The sequence below is a fragment of the Poecilia mexicana genome, unplaced genomic scaffold (genome assembly GCF_051168715.1).
Source record: "Poecilia mexicana isolate PSO_F unplaced genomic scaffold, ASM5116871v1 scaffold_6, whole genome shotgun sequence".
NCBI lineage: Eukaryota > Metazoa > Chordata > Actinopteri > Cyprinodontiformes > Poeciliidae > Poecilia > Poecilia mexicana.
In genome coordinates, this window is record NW_028263375.1 from 5,530,435 (window position 1) to 5,546,797 (window position 16,363).

At 37.9% G+C, this 16,363-nt stretch overlaps 1 protein-coding gene across 1 annotated transcript; it reads right to left on the reverse strand.

The window, feature by feature from the left end:
• Nucleotides 1-312: 312 nt before the first annotated feature.
• nrn1la (neuritin 1-like a) lies at nucleotides 313-10,815 on the reverse strand (the record flags this gene model as incomplete). The annotated part of the gene is made up of 2 exons (XM_015005005.2): nucleotides 313-1,195; nucleotides 10,622-10,815. Coding segments are annotated over 2 exons (492 nt in total), but the record flags the coding sequence as incomplete, so codon positions are not given.
• Nucleotides 10,816-16,363: the final 5,548 nt, after the last annotated feature.

Genomic DNA, 16,363 nt, shown 5'->3' on the forward strand with positions numbered 1-16,363 from the left:
TACGCTCCAGTTTGCATCATTCGCTGTTATCCCTCTCTGATAGTCGCTCATACTGACCCAGGTTCTGGTTCTGCTGGTTGTTTCATCCTGTTGAGTTTTTCCACTCCACTGTCGCCACATGCATGCTCAGCTTGAGAAACTGCTATAAAATCAATCACACAATGTAGACAAATTTAAAAGTTGAGTAGATTTTGAACCAGAAGTTCAAACTGTACATTTTTAAATTATTTTTGTAAGTTTGTGCAGAAATTGTTTCCTGTTCCCCAATCAGAAAGTTCGTGCCAACAGTTGTTTATTTGAAATAACCAACTTTTTATTTAAATTGTGGTTGGACACACATATTTACTCTCACTTGTTTGTCACTTGTTTTAAACTTTGGTGAAAAACAGCGATCTTCAATGTTATCAGTTTTGGAGCTCAGAAAATAGACTTTTAAAGACAGAAACACAAATTTCTCCTAAAATCTCGATAAGTGAATGCATCATAAATCATGACAGTATTGCTTGTGACTTTGTTGTTACATTTTCTGTTACCACAGTTAGGAACCTGAAGTCTTCCTGGAATCATCACATGCAAACCTATGACTGCATTTCGAAAGTGTGAGGACGTAAAGACAGACACGGGGCTCCACTGTGCGTCTCTAAAACTGTGTTTGCAGAAGTACAGATCATATTTCCAAGAGAAACACACATTAAACGGCAGAGAATATTCATGAAACGGAACCGAAGTTCAGAAATGCGTTATCAAAAGGACCGTGAGGCCATCTCAGCATGCAATTAGAAATATGCAGCCCCTGGCAGAGCACAGGAAGAAGCAGAGGAAAGTCTATGGACTTGGGGAAAGAGAATATTACACAAAGTTTTATCTATTTACACTAGTCACATTTCTTCAGGGTGGCTATATCCAAAGGAGCAGCAGTAGGAGAGGAGCCAGTAGCAGCAGAGGATGGAGGCAGGCTGCCGGATGATCCGCGCGTCCTCTTAGAGACTCCTGGTTGATCTCCTCCTGGCTCAGGGAGCCGTGGGGGGAGATGGAGTCTGCCGGGTGGCTGTTCCGGTTGGAGCACATGTCATAAAGGTTTCCAGAGAACTGCATCTTCTTGGATTCCTGGCGAAGAGACTCCCAAACGGCCGCCGCTTCCTCCGGACAGCCAGCCATCGCCATGTTAGCGCAGTCGTGAAACTCATCCCAAGACCTGCAGACAGGAAGCAGACAGTATTTCTGTCCGATTAATCAAGTTAAGCTTTTTTGTTCTTTTCGATTATTTAGCATTACCTCAGTTATCTGTCTTAGTTGAATGTCAAAACCATGAGTGAAACTTTTGGAGAGGAAGAGCATTGCAGTGACTTTCTCCAGCTCTCAGATCATGCAGCAGGGATTGTTTAATGAAGAGTATCGAAACCAGAGGATCAGGCTCAGGAAGCTAATAAGAGCTGAATTTTTTGGTTCACATTCTGACTGTTGAAATAAAACAAATTTGTTTCTGTATGAGTGGCCAATCTGACTAAATCTGCACTGACTCTTGCTGTTATCTCTGTGTTTACTTATCTTCAAAACCCAAACAAAAAATAGAGAAGTGAGACTTTTTACAGGAAAATGCAGGAGCTAATCAAACAGCTTATGATTCGTTTAGACGGGGAGAACAAAAGATGATATTTTCTGTTCTGCTGACCTCAAAGCTTCACATCTGCAGCTAGGAATATCTGACTTTAATTGGCTGCTAATTCTTCGCCTCATCATGAAAGTGTTGGATAAACTGTCTCTGAGGAGAGTTAACAAGCAGAGCGGGATCGCAGAAACAATCTGTCACAAGGAAATTATTTAGTACTACAAAAGCTTTAAGTTGGGCTTTCATTAACAGCAACAACACACATCAGTTTCCAAACAAGAAATCCACTCAAGCATGATTTACACACAAACAAAATGAATGAAATACAGAAGAAAAGGTGAGTTTTGGCTGTGATTCCAGGTTCTGAATGGAAAAAGGAGTTTGGACAGTGAAGCAAACTATTTCAGTAGATAATTTAATGTTTAGGCAAAAAGCTTTGACATGTGGTCATAAAACTTAATACAGATGCTCCCAGGAGCTTACTTTAAAAAATATATAGGTTTGAGACTTTATTATGGCATATTTATATTGAATGAAGAATTAACTCAAATTCTTATTACCTCTAAATCCTGTTGATTTTTATTCCACAGTAATTCAAGTGGATTAAATTGAGGAGTAAATTTTACCTGCAGCTCTTTGATTTATCACCTCAACCCAGAATGAAACTGAAAATGAAATCCATAGCTGAAGTGAAGAGCAGAAACCAAAATCTTTCAGCAGCTCCACTTTGAGCTGGACATCTGTGTGTGATCAAACAGCACACAAACATTTACCTCTGACAGACTTTACCTCACATCTGTTCTCCCTACCGTCATCCCTTTTTAAGCTCACATACCTGCGCCTCTGCACAAGCATCTTTACAAACTTTAACAGCCTGAGCGCTCCCGATGCGGCTGCACGGTGGCTTTTATCCAAGACTTAGACACTCCTGAGGTCCGGCTCCTGCTGCAGCTGGAGGGCAACTGTTTACCCGAGCCGAGCGAGGAGGCATCTGGCTTTAGTCTGTGCAGGCATCAGGGTGCAGACAGAGTGTTTGCAGGGGGAAACGTGATGGAATCCCATTCAGTAGGGGATATTTTTTCCTGTCTGCGGGTCTGAGATGTTTCCTCAGACGGACACAGGTGGTGCAGAGACAGCAGAAACTCAGTGAGGACACTGACAGACAAGCAGCTGCTTTCACAGTAATAAAACCTCCAGAGAGAACGTCTGTTCTGCTGCGAACGTCCTGCTGCTGCTGCTGCTGACATCCAAAAACGCTCAAAGTCTCAGCTCACTTCTGCTGCAGTTTTTTTTGATCACCTCTAGCTTTCGCAGCTCAGTGTCACAGCGTAGCGTTAAAATATGTTACACATCCAGATACATGATGCTGTAATGACGTGGTAGGGACGGAGAAGAAGAATCAGAAAACACAATGTTCTTCTCTGCAGACGATCTGAACCCTGACAGTCGGCTTCATGTGAGACGGATAAACCGCAGCGCAGCTTCTCAGCCTTAAAAGCCAGAATCTGACAGTTTTACCTGTTTTAAAATTGAGGTTTACGACAAAACTGACACTGGTGCAACGTTTTTCCTGATATGGGCCAGTTGCTCGTTTCAAGCTACAACAAGGTGCTAAAAAGTTTCTTTTGGCTCTGATGGATAAAAAATCTTTTTATACAAATGTTAGCAAAACCACAAACATTAATTTGTCTTCCTGAAACATCAACTGACACACTTGTTGCCATGCACTGCTGCTCAGCTGGCTGAAAGAAGGCTGAAACTATATGAGCTTGGTTAGAATAAAAATTAATGCAGCATTTTTGCATGGCTCTGAGGTCATGGAATTAAGTTGTTCTCCCTCCTGTTAGTCCGGTAGACTTTGTTTGATTGGGCTCAAAGTTGCAACATTTGTTCTGTTTCCAACCAAAACCTTTGAGCAATCTGTTCCCCTCTTCGCCTGAGGGGGCGCTGCACCAAGAACCACTAACAACAAGAAAGCCTCTAAAAAAGACTTTTCATATTATCATATTATTTTCATATTATTTTCATATTAAAACAATAAAAGACCTGAAATATTTCAGTTGGTGTGCAATGAATCTAAAATATATGACAGTTTAATTTTTATCATTACATTATGGAAAATAATGAACTTTATCACAATATGCTAATTTTTTGAGAAGGACCTGTATTTTTATTGACGTGGCAAAGATATTCATTTTTATAAAGACCCAGCTATGTGTGTACAATGACAAACTTTCATAAATCGTTTTTAATGATATAAAAACTATTTATTTATTTATTTATTTTTTTTGTGAATGAAAGACCACAATGCATATAGACTATTTGTTTTTGGGGATGTCAATAATTGTGGCATTTGTGGTTATAACAATTATTTTTATTGAAAAATGTTAAGCCAAGTAAATAAACTCAAAAAGTTTGAGTTTATCTCAGTTTGTGCAATGAAAGATTCATTTATTTTAAGGTTTTTAACAACGTTTCCCCAGGGGAGCCAAGAGGTGGAGGGTTGCTGTGATTCTGTTTTTTATATATACTCACCACAGAAAGTGGAGTCATTATTCCACTCAAGGTTGATAAATTAAGGAAAACTAAAAAAATAAGAGATAAAACAACCTTTGGGCCCCAGAGCGCAGCGTGAATTGAGAGAGGAGGAGGGATGAAAAGAATGTAGCTATTCTTGGTAAAGAGTTTGACAAAGCTTTCATGTTGAAACCAACACTTCAGCTGCTGTGGCCTTCGTAGAGGTAACAGGGTTGTCATACTTTAAGGTAAAATACTAAATTCTCTATTTTTTGTGATTCAAACAGAACACCTGATCTACATTTTCCACTGAAGCACTAAAAGTTTAGGTTTTAAATGTCTCTGCATGCAGATAGAAGCCCTGCAGATTCATAGTCAGTTTTTATTATTATTGAGGAGTTACTTTAGACTAAAAGCTGCAAAGAAAAAAAACTCTTTATGTCTAAATAAATCGATGCGATAAGTAGTGATGGATGCTGAACTTTCAAATGTTTTGGCCTCTTTATCTGGCAGCAGCTCCGGTTTAAACTGTTGCATCCCCGAAGAGTTGTGAACCTGAAAGGGACTTTAAACTGCGGCAGGAATTGAAATGGAGAGCAGCGCGGTGAGGAGCAACAAAAGCATGAATGGCCTTATCGAAATCTGCAGAGAATAGCAACATAAAAGCAAGTAGAGGTGCAGCAGAGGGAGAAGATGCAGTAAAAGAAAACTCAACCTTGTATGGGAGGTTTTCTGATTGCGCCCAGACTTCTGCCTTTATTTGTGTGACCGTAGCCAAGGAAACAAAAGTTACATTTCCACCTTTTTGGCTGTTAATACTTTACAAATTCTTTGACTGAAAGGTTATTAGTTTTCTCCATTTGGCATCCTGACATTTTAATAAGAAATTTTTAAGACTTTTTATTATAACTACTACATCAAATTGTTTCTGAACGTTCTTTAATGAACGGCATAGTTCATATAAGATGATTTGATATTTATTCATCAACAGCTTAAAAGCACTTCAGTAATGAGAAGGTCATTTGGATTCCAGGATTGATCATTCGTATTTAAAATGAGCCGATTTTAATGACGGGGTGAAGATATTTACTTGGCTTTATGTAATGGACTCAGGAACAGCACAAGGCTGTTTTATATCATTTTTATCCAACAAATTTCACTGCATGCTTCTGGTAAATCTTCTTTGAATGCTTGTTTGTAATGGAGTCCCACAGGGCTGAGTGCTTGGACCACTTCTCTTTACATTTTCATGCTAGTGATGCTCAGTTATATTTATCCAAACTGAAACACCAGAACCATGTTTTGGAAACTTAAAGTCCAAACGCTCCGCCTCTCCTCATCATTTAAATCCCATCTTAAAACTAATCTTTGTTCCCAGGCTTTTCACACCAAGTGAGATTTTAATGTTTTATTGCTATTTATTTATCTGATTCTCCTTTAATTGCTCTTAATTTTTGTAATTATTTAGCTATTTTATGTCTTTCTAATCTGTTTCTGTATATTTTTTTAATGTTTTTCTTGTCTGTACAGCATTTTGGTGCTCTGTGTTTTTTAAGTACTTTATAAATAAAACTGGATTAGATGTAATGACTTTTTGAACCAAAGCCTGAGGAATGCACTGGACAAAATGTAATGTTTTTTCACAGTTGCTGCCTGTATGTTGTGTTTATGATTTTGTTTTCATGTTTTCATGATGTAAAGCACTTTGAAGTGCCTTGTTGATAGACTGAGAATCCGTAATCAAACTGATTTGGACCAAAAAAAGTGACCTCAACTGACCTCTGGTTGGTTCGAATGCATGTGTGAACGCCAAGCAGAGCAGAGACCGCTCCGACAGCAGGAAACGGACTAAAGCACAGGGCATTCTGGGTAAAAACAACAAAAACAAACACTCCTCAAATTAACTGGGCTTTCTAGACAAACTGGAATTTAATTAAAGCAGAGAAGATCTGACTTAGAGTGAGTTAGATCTAGTTTACAAAAACAGGAAGTTGAGAAGCTGAATAGTTGAGGCGGATCCAAACCAACAGAAAACAACAACTGTAGTTATTTTGCATTATGTCTGAAGCCATGCCGTTTATAACAGCGGGATAATAAATCGGGTAAAACCTGGAAGGATAGAAGAATGCAGAAAATATAAAGTGGTTTCTATTCTTTCCTTTTAAAGTTCCTCCTTAGGATTCAGCGAAAGGTTACTGATTAATTCTGCCGCATCTTTTTCCCCCCTCAGTATGTTTAGCCTGAAATATTTCCCTTTCACCTCAGCAGATCGACGGTGAACGATTGCAGCTGCATAATGCCTATTGTGAGCATAAGGAATAAAAGCAGCGCTGCACTCCTGGGACGACTCTGACAATGAAGCAGCCTTGGCCTAGATGCAAATCACAGCCTCTTATTCACTGAGCTTTTTGTGCACGAGTATAAGAAAATGGATGGAGCGTGAGCAACGTTTGTGGATCTTTAGTGTGGAGCTACCTTCTCATTAGGTGGCTCTGATAGAAGTACTAAAGCCATGTTCCTGAGAGGAAAGAAGACGGGATGAGAAGCATGGAGGGGTGGAAGAGAAAGAGAGAGAAAGTAAGACAAGGACAGAGTGTGTATGCAGACATGAGAATTTACTGCTTGTGTGTTACACGCCTGCACATTAGGCAACTCACACTGAGGTGGCTGGGCTGCAGGATTAGTTTAATTGGTACCTCAAGGAATAGAGGAGACTTAACAACAGTGGAGTGGTAGCAGGACGCGGCTGCAGGGCCATGGTGACACAGACACAGTTACACGAGTTGTTATTGTGAAGAAAGTGTCTTTAACCAGCGCTGTACTCCCAGCTTTAATCAGGTGTCACCATTAAACCGAGCGCTGCTTCTAAAGTGGTGACAGTAAGAGAGTTTTTAAAGCTCACTAATCCACACAGAGATAATTCAGGGATAAAACCGAAGGAGCGCGGCTTCTTTATGCCCACAACAACCAGGAGTTTTTCCTGATTTCAGAACCTCATCATGCATGAAGCATGATGTGACATGTGTCACCATAACTGCCTTTAGTAATACTAATTACTAAAGGCATAATTTAGCTAAGTATTTTGTCTACACACTAACATTTGTTTACCTCCAATCTAAATAGCAAGTCATCAAATATTAAGCTGACAAACTACATATTTAGCTCCAAACTAAAGATTTTGTTTTCAAACTAAATAACACAAAACTAATGAATCAGTAGGAGCTCATATAAAGGTTCATAAAACCCAACTTTTATTTTGATACTAACCAAGTGTATGTAAACTTTTAAATTCAAAGAAAGTTACAAAAGAAAAATATCTGTAAAATGTTCTCAGTAAGTTTTCTGGCATTTTGAAACAGAAATAATTTTGTTGATCCTAACTAACCTGAAACAACAGAAGTTTAACTTTAAACAAAAATATAAAAATAAGGTGGATGTATCGTTTTATACGGTGTATGTAAACTTCTGTTTTCAACTGTATGTGTGGCCATTTCATTTGAAAGAACTGAATATTTAATGGGATGTCCTAATTTTCTGAAATATGACTGTATTTTCGGTTTGGACTGGGAATAAGTGTGATCCCTCATGAGGAGCCGAGCGTTGCTGGGGGAAAGGGTCACCTGGATCTCTTCCCTCTGCAGCCCGGTCTTCTATAAGTAACAAAAAACAATCTATGGATTGAACTAGATAATTTCAAAGGTCTGCATGATAATTATCTGTGTGCCAAAGCATGTTCCTACTTGAATGCCAACTAAATATTCCCAGGAGTGAGGATCCCACTTACCTGAAGCAAAACCCGAGAGGAATTTATAATTCAGCTTCCTGGATAATGAATGTTTCTGCAAAACTTCTAATTTCAGTCGAATCAAAAAGATAAATGGAAGCAACAAATAAACAAAATAATTCCTGTAAAACCAAACCGCCACAGGAAACTCTACTCAGAAGAAATTCATTACGTTTCCCTTAAGGAGACTTTGTAAATCTGAATTAGCATCTGTTTGTCAGGAAAAATGAGAATCCTTCCAGGAGTCAATGACACACAGCGAGCAACAAAAACTCTCTGTGAATTATTATATAAGTGTAATCTCTTTATGCAGCGTGCATGAGTCACAATTTCCCTTTTAGTTTTCTTACGGCTCATTCATAATGCAGCGGGAAAGAATGCTGGTCACAATTCCTGTTCCGCTTCGCTGAATAAGAAGTTAACCTGTCAGCTTTGCAGCGTATGCGCTTTATCAGAGCGTAACTGCAGCTTTACGCTTCCTGCAGCTGCATCCGCTCAGTTGGGCTGATTAGAAACAATAACTAATATTTGGTTTGGGTAAAAAGTTTTCCACTGACAGAAACTTTCAAGTTGTTAATATCTCCTTCAGAGCACTTCTTTAGAAGATGGATGACAAAGGTGTGTGTAAATATAGCGGCGAGCCGAGGTGACAGAGCAAAGGACGAATGATGGATGGCAAAAGGAGATGAAGACCCGAAATATAGGGAGAATAAATGGGGGGCAAGAGAAAATGAAAGTATGCTTAACTGACTCCATCAGACTTCCAGTTTTAACCTCCAGACAGAGAGCGGGAGGTCAGATTAACAGATTATTCCTATTATTTTCATTCCTGGAGCAATTTGCTATCATGTTCTTCATCTTTTTTTTTTTATTAAAGAGGAAATATTACCTAATTTACAGGCATATGGAATCAGCACAATAAAGTAACAATGTTAATGTAATTTGTTAAAAAATGCTATATATGCCTTAAAAAAATGTTACTTTGTAATTTAACACCTTGAAATTGGGCCTCTGTCCCTTTAAAAGCTCATGCTCTTTCTGAAACTCCGCCTTCAGGAAGTCATCACAACCTCTGTTAACCCTATAGCAACGATTTTTCCAGTATTGCTCTATAATGAGCTCAGCAGATGCTCAGTTCAATCAGGTATTTGCTAATTGCTGCTGGCTAGTCTGAAGGAGCAGAGCATAGTTTCTGCTCTGTAAGGCAGAAACTATGAGGAGCTGCGCCTCGAAGGCGGGGCTAGGTCCACCCAGGCATTCTGCATAGCTGGATGGTTGCCATGGAGACTAAAGGATTTCTAAACAGCATGAAAGAATCAAAGTATATTTTTGATGAGGGAATAACGTTATAACATGATTATAACTAGATGGTTCAAAAGGTTCTTTTTATAAAATAAGAAACCTTCAATAAATAAAATGTTTTGATTTTTAGAAATATTTCAACAAACCCTGGACTTAATTTACAAAACATTTATAACTCTTTTCTTTGAAATAATACAAAAGAAAAAAAAATCTATATTTTAGTTTCTGGGTTTTGCGAATAATGGAACAATAATCTTGAAAATAATTGCTCCTGCAAAGGTTTTTGTGTCTGTAAAGCCTTTATTAGACCTTGTTTACTCGATGTTTCAATTTATTTCTTCATCTTGGAGGTGAATTCCTGCCATTTTACTAAAAAAAACTTTTAAATAGCAACAAAAGCAGCAATCGTGCAGAGTCCTTGAAACCTCTCAAGGATTTTTCTGAACCTGAAAATTGAATAAGATCCCTTCTGTTTTATTGACAAGGTTTGTACTTTGGTTAAAACGTCTAACAGCCTTTATGTGTTTGCAGTCGAATCAATTTGGCTTCACGAGGAAACAAGGATCAAAGTTTTCTGTAGTGGAAGAAACGTTTAAGGAGATGGTTTTGGGCTGTTGCTCCATAAAACTGGACAAATTATGAAAAAAATTATGACTGTCGACTAATTCTGCAAGACACATACTTTGTTCTCATTTATTTAGAAACTGAGGAATAATTATTAGTAAAACCTTTTGCGTACACAGAATAAATGCGCAGTAGTTCATCGCTTTAAACTTTGTCTTGATTTTATTGTATCAAAAGCTTTAAAGATATCAACAGTTCCCATTTGTCAATCAGATGCTGCTTATTTCATATTACGGTAAGTTTGATGCTAAAACTTCATGTAGCTGTTCAGAAAACTGCTGCATGGATACGAAGAGGCAACGTTTTGGTTTGCAGTGTAAGACAGATTTGAATCAATGTGCTGTGCTGACATCAGATACGACGACGTTTAGGGCCAGATAGCAGAAAAGGAAGAGTAAATGTTAGCCAAATGTCAGAGAACTTTTTACTAAATTCAGAAACCTTAATCTTCATTTTTTTTCTAGCAAATCTTCAACTTTTGAAACTCAGAAATTTCTAAGGCTTTTCTGTAAAGTTCCTGCCACAATCTCAAAATTTTTGAGTTTCTAGAACATTTCTGAGATTAATCTAAAAAAAGTTTTTTCTTCTCTTTTTTCTATCTACAATGGCCCTGAAATGCTGTCGTAGATAGTGACTGACTGTAAATTAGTAAAATTTTAAACTTTTCTTTGAAGGCTCATCCCCAACTCCCGACACTCGGTAATGCATAATGAGCTTCTCTAGAAACAGAGATTAAGAATAATCTGAGTTTTCTCTGTAATCCATGCTTGTTTCTGAGTGTTGACCTGCAGATGGAGTGGATCTCGTGGGTTTCCTCCTCCTTGCGGGCGTTGTCGGTCAAACTGTCACCCAGAGCCATCAGACAGTGAGCGAAGCCTTTGTAGATGGAGTGACACCTTCTGGTTGAGGCAGCAGCAACGGGACACGGACTCAACACTGGAAGACACAAAGACAAAAAAAAAACAAAAAAAAACACAAGTCAGGTTATTTTATGAATTAAATCAAACAAAACATCAGTCTGAAGCGAGACAAACTCTGTTTATCGAGGTGAAATGGGCTCAATTGATGTCATTCAAAAGCACAATAAAGATATTAAAGGGCACATATGCAACATTCACAATTTGCACATTTCTGTACTTCCATTTGGGTTTCTGCTGCTTCTAAAGACAGACAAAGCACTAAAAAAAACACTCATACAGTTTTTGGTAACAAATGATTGTTTTTTAGTGTCTGGAAAATGAGCCATTTCAAAAACCTGCAGAATGCAACGTCAAAAATCAGCAGGCACTGCCTGTAACGGTCAGAACTCCGACCGTTACCTAGCAACCCCAGTGGAACTCCAACCATTACCTAGCAACCAAAGCTGAGCTCCAGCATGTTTGGTCAGCTAGTTTTACTGCTACATGTGCTGTACAATGGCTGCTGGAAAATGCAAGAGTTTTGTTGTTGACTAACCATTCAGAAACCACTTCCTGCATTCTTGTTAGCTGCATTTTAGGCAACAAAATACTTATTTTCTGATTTAAAAAAGGAATTTAATTATTTATTTAATTGGATCTTTTAAAATATTTTGGTAACATTTTATTTGAAGGGGGTGAATAAGACTCTCATGACACTTTCATAAACATGACATATCACATGTCATGAACATCAATAAGCCTTCATGAATATTTATGACTGTTGTCATAAAGTGTCATTCGGTAAATTATGACACTTTTAATACAAAGTTGACATTATTCAAAATGTCTTTGTTATGACAACTTGACATTAACCAGGAAATCATTACTGTTTAAACTTTACCTTTAATAACATAAAGTTGCCTAATTTTTAAAGTGCAATCAGTAAAACTTTTATAACAAATTTATATCAGTAATGATTTCTTGGTTAATGTCAAGTTGTCATAACAAAGACATTTTGAATAATGTCAACTTTGTATTAAAAGTGTCATGATTTACCGAATGACACTTTATGACAACAGTCATAAATATTCATGAAGGCTTATTCATGTTCATGACAGGTGTTATGACATGTTTATGACAGTCTTATTCAACCCCCTTCAAATAAAGTGTTACCAATATTTTTATTATTGTATTGAAAATGTTTAGATGGTTAAATAAAAATCTGTAGTTTTTATCCAATTAACTGACAGAATAATCCATATTTACAGTCCTAAGAACAACACAAACCAGCAGCAGAGGTTCAGCCACCCAGATGTAACAAAGTCAACAAATTGTGAAATCATTGCTTGTTTGTCCACAACTCATCTGACGCTGCTGGTTTCCCCATGACAGTACTCGTTAATTAATCTCTAGATTTGCTCACCACTACAGCTAAATGACAATGTTCAGAGCGTAACATTTATTTTCTAATTTTCTATTTTTCCATGACATTGAGGAACTGCTCCTGAGTTCTGCATCTTTCATTTAGTGCAGCTACTACCAGCGTCTCTCTGAAGCCCAGAGCTGTTTGTTAAACTTCACACGGGAAGGGGAAATTCTCGCATAACTCTCAGATGAATATTTGAGATAATAATTCAGATTTTGTTCAAGTGTTTTTCATGCCACACTGTGATTTGTACATGTCTTCACAGACGGCAGGTAATCAAAGCTGTTTGGGAGTGTGGGCAGTGCCGCTTGATTAACCCGGTCTCATCGTTTAAGAAGCAGCAAATGAATCCAAATCAGATCCCCGAGACGATGCTAAGAGCCGCTAAAGTGGAGTGGAAGCACCAAACTGAATCATTACTTCAGATTTTACCTTTTAAAGCTCAAATCCTCCCAACGTGTCGGGCTCAGCTGCATGGATCAGCTGCATTTTGAAAGAAAGTGACTCAAATCCTTTTTTAAAACTGAAACTACATGTGTTTAACCGAACCTAAAAGAATTTGAAAACTGTGTCTTTCTTTTCATACAGCAAACATCCAAACTTCTTTAAAAATTTTATTTTGAAAATAAATGACGCCTCCTTCCAAAAGCAAAAAAAAAATCTGGCTACTTTATTTGTGTTTTCAGAAACTGCAACAGCAACTTGGGACCAACGAGGAGCCGACTTATCGGTTTCATCGATGGTGGCCGAACTGATCGGACAGAGTAACCCTGACACAAAACATCTTTCATTTATTTATTCTAAAAACCATTAATATGTTCAAAACCATTTTAAAGAGATACAATTAAAGGCATTGATAGATTTCAACCTTTTAATAATAATAATATTCATTATTAGTTCCTTTCATAGTTTCTGTTTTTGTTTGGATCTTTTTATGTCTGAATTTTGCTCAGTATATAATTTAACTCAGCTAATTAAAATAGCAGGCGATTTGTTGATTCATCTTTCATTTTATGTAAAGAAAATGTGAATTCACATACAAGCCTAAAACAGAAATCACAGTAAACAGATTGTACACAGTCCTATTAGGTACTTAAATGTGATGATTTAGGAGTTTTTATCCTCCTTTGGTTTGAATTTGGTTTGTTTTTCTAATAAAAATAAGAAAGAGAAAGAGGAAATCGGCTCAGAATCCATTTCAACCAGATTTGTTGTCCAAAAAAAGAAACACACCTGCCATGTGGAAGCTATTTGTAGGAAATAAAATCCTTCTTTGAACAGAAATGAGCTCACATTACCTGCATGTCAAACCGAAAAACATCCAACATTCTTATTATTTTCAAATAGTGGAGTACGTTTGCATCGGCGGCGATTCTGTTCCAGAGAAGAGATGATGCCTCAGATGGAGGACAGACATGTGATTGATAAATAAATCATCAGGGGCGTCTGCCACAACAAAATCAGCTGTCACAGCCTGGGAGTGACACTTTAAAACGGAAACACAAACGTGTGTGACTGACACAAACTTTTTGGGATTATTTCCGTCTGTTCTGCAGCCGCCACCTCCGCCATCTGATGGAGGAGAAAGTGGAAACAAGAGAAGCTGCCTTGGAAAAAAAAGAAAAGTTTCTGGCGTCTTCTTTCTTTCCGCCATCTGTTGCTGGCTCCTGCCTTTGTTTGAATTCATCTCTTTACTCTTTCATCTCAAAGCTCCAGTCTGTGAGACGCAGCCATACAGGTGACTGCCTGCTTTAATCAATTATAGTGTGTGAATAGCTGCTGCTGCAGGCAGCCTGAAGCTCAGGCTCGTCGCTTAAACCATCATTTGTGCAGAGATCTAAAAAGTTAAAGTACCCTTGTAAATGCCAGATTTCTGAAACGAGGTCATGATTCAGAATTTTATAACTTTTTCCACCTAAATGGTGAAAAATGTCCTGATTGTACCAATGTTCACATGTATATCTTCTTTTTATAATGAAAGGATTAAAATTACAAGATAAGAAAATGTCCACACTCATCTATTATATCCAGAAGAATGTTTTATGGTCAGATGAAACCAGATTAGACATTTTGCCATTAAAACATGGCAGTGGCAGCATCATGCTGTAGTGTTTCTTTGCATCACTTTCAGTTATTAAAACTAGAAACCAGAGATCACCCTGAGGCCTGGGTGTGGTGACAAACTCTGACCTGAGCCTTCAGAGTCACATAAATACAGTTACAAAACCAGCCTTCTATCACCTGAAGAACATTTCCATGGAGAAGCAGCATTCAGCTTTATGCACCACCAATCTGGACCAAACCTCCAGAAAACTGTAAAACAGCTGAAACAATGACTTATTTAAATCTAGACTAAAATCCCAGATGTTTAGAGTAGCTTTAGAAACATAACAAAAAGTTGACCTACATGTTTGAGGAATATTGATAGTTTTGATGATGGCATTCATCAAACCGTAAAGTTTGTTTCTGGTTTTATCAGTTGTTGACTGTTTAGTGTCTCTTATGACTTTGTGTCTTGGTGTTTTTATGATGTAAGGCACTTTGAACTGTTTAGTTGCTGAAATGTGCTACACAAATAAACTTGATGGATTTCTGGGATTAAAGGGCTGAAAAATAGACAGAAACTCATCCATGTGTTTATCTTCCGTTGCAATGATTACTGCAACAGCAATCAACAGTTAGTTAAAAAGTCAAACTGTTGCCATCATGCCCACCTGGTTCTGCTCTGCTCTGCATCCCCAGAACCAGAACCAAACATGGAGAAGCAGCATTCAGTTTTTATGCTCATCTAAATGTCCAGAATACTGCAAAACTGCCAAAAACAAACAAACAAAACAAACAAACAAACAAACAGTGTTCCCATTACAGATGTGTGCTAATGAGGAAAAAACACAATTTTACGATGCCAGTGTTTCCATTAAATAAGAAATTAAATTAAAATCACACATGATTAAGGTTGTTCACCTGATAAGTTGTTACAAATCATGTCAGCAAGGGATGCAAACAGCTACATCTATCAGCCATCAGCTTCTTTATTCAGGCTTTGGAGCAACACTACTTGGGAGTAGTTATGTATGCAAAACTGTTGTCGGCCATTTTACAGAAGAGAAATCAATTTATAGATTCAACACATTGTAATAACACACAACTTTTATGAACTGTGATGCTGTGAGAGTTCTGGTGGAGCCCGGAAAAAAAATCATCGTCCTCCTACCACTTCCTGTCTATTCTTCAGCGTTTTCACCAGTGGCAACTTCCGGTTGTTGATCACGTGACTGGGGTGATGCGAAAACAGTGTTTCCATTACAGTTTTGCTAAATAAATCTATTTCCCCATGGCTGAAAAGCCACCTCATCCTAGCGCAGGAACCTTTTATCAAAAAACGTGTGTTTTTTGGTGTGTGTGTGTGGGGGGGGGGGTGCGTGCGTGCGTGTGTGCGTGCGTGCGTGTGTGTGGGCGAAAACACTAAAGCGCGTCTCTCCTGAAGACGCTGTTGGAGCTGGTTGCTCTCTTCGGGTTGTGACGGGCACAGATGGATTATGTCATGATTGGAGAACACGGCGGCTGGGATAACGCGGGTTTGCGTCGGACCGGAGCCTGACAGGTGAACAGCCGATGCTAATTGGGTCAGACGCTGCATCGCCGCAGCTCCTCGGGGACCTGCTGGTTAATATTTCATAAAGCCATCTTCTGTCTTTCTGTTTTACTTCGAGGAACACCATTGATTTCAGAGCAGGCTGTCTTGGAGGTTGAAGATATATTGGCTTCACTCATGTACATCAAGATTTAATGAAGAGCGGAGAACATAACAGCTGGACGAAGGAGAAGCACAGGTTGAAAAATGTCCGCCAAAAACTCAGAAATTATGAGAGAAATCTCATAATTTATTTGAGAAAAAAGCAAGAACATTTCTGTATCAGATTTGTTCAATTTTCTAGAAAAAAAATAATTTTGAGATTAATCTCTTATTTTGAAAAGAATCTGCAAATTCTGCAAAACATTTACTAGAAAAAAACTCAAAATAAAACTTTTCTGAGTTTTCAAATTCAAAAGTGTGCTAGAAAATGTAATACAATTTTTAGATTAATCTCAGAAATTTATAGAAAAAAAAACTTGTCAAAAATATTCAGCTTTTGGAACTCAAAAAATTAGCAAAACTAAAAAAAATTCACTTTTGAAACTCAAATTTCTAAGTTTTTTTT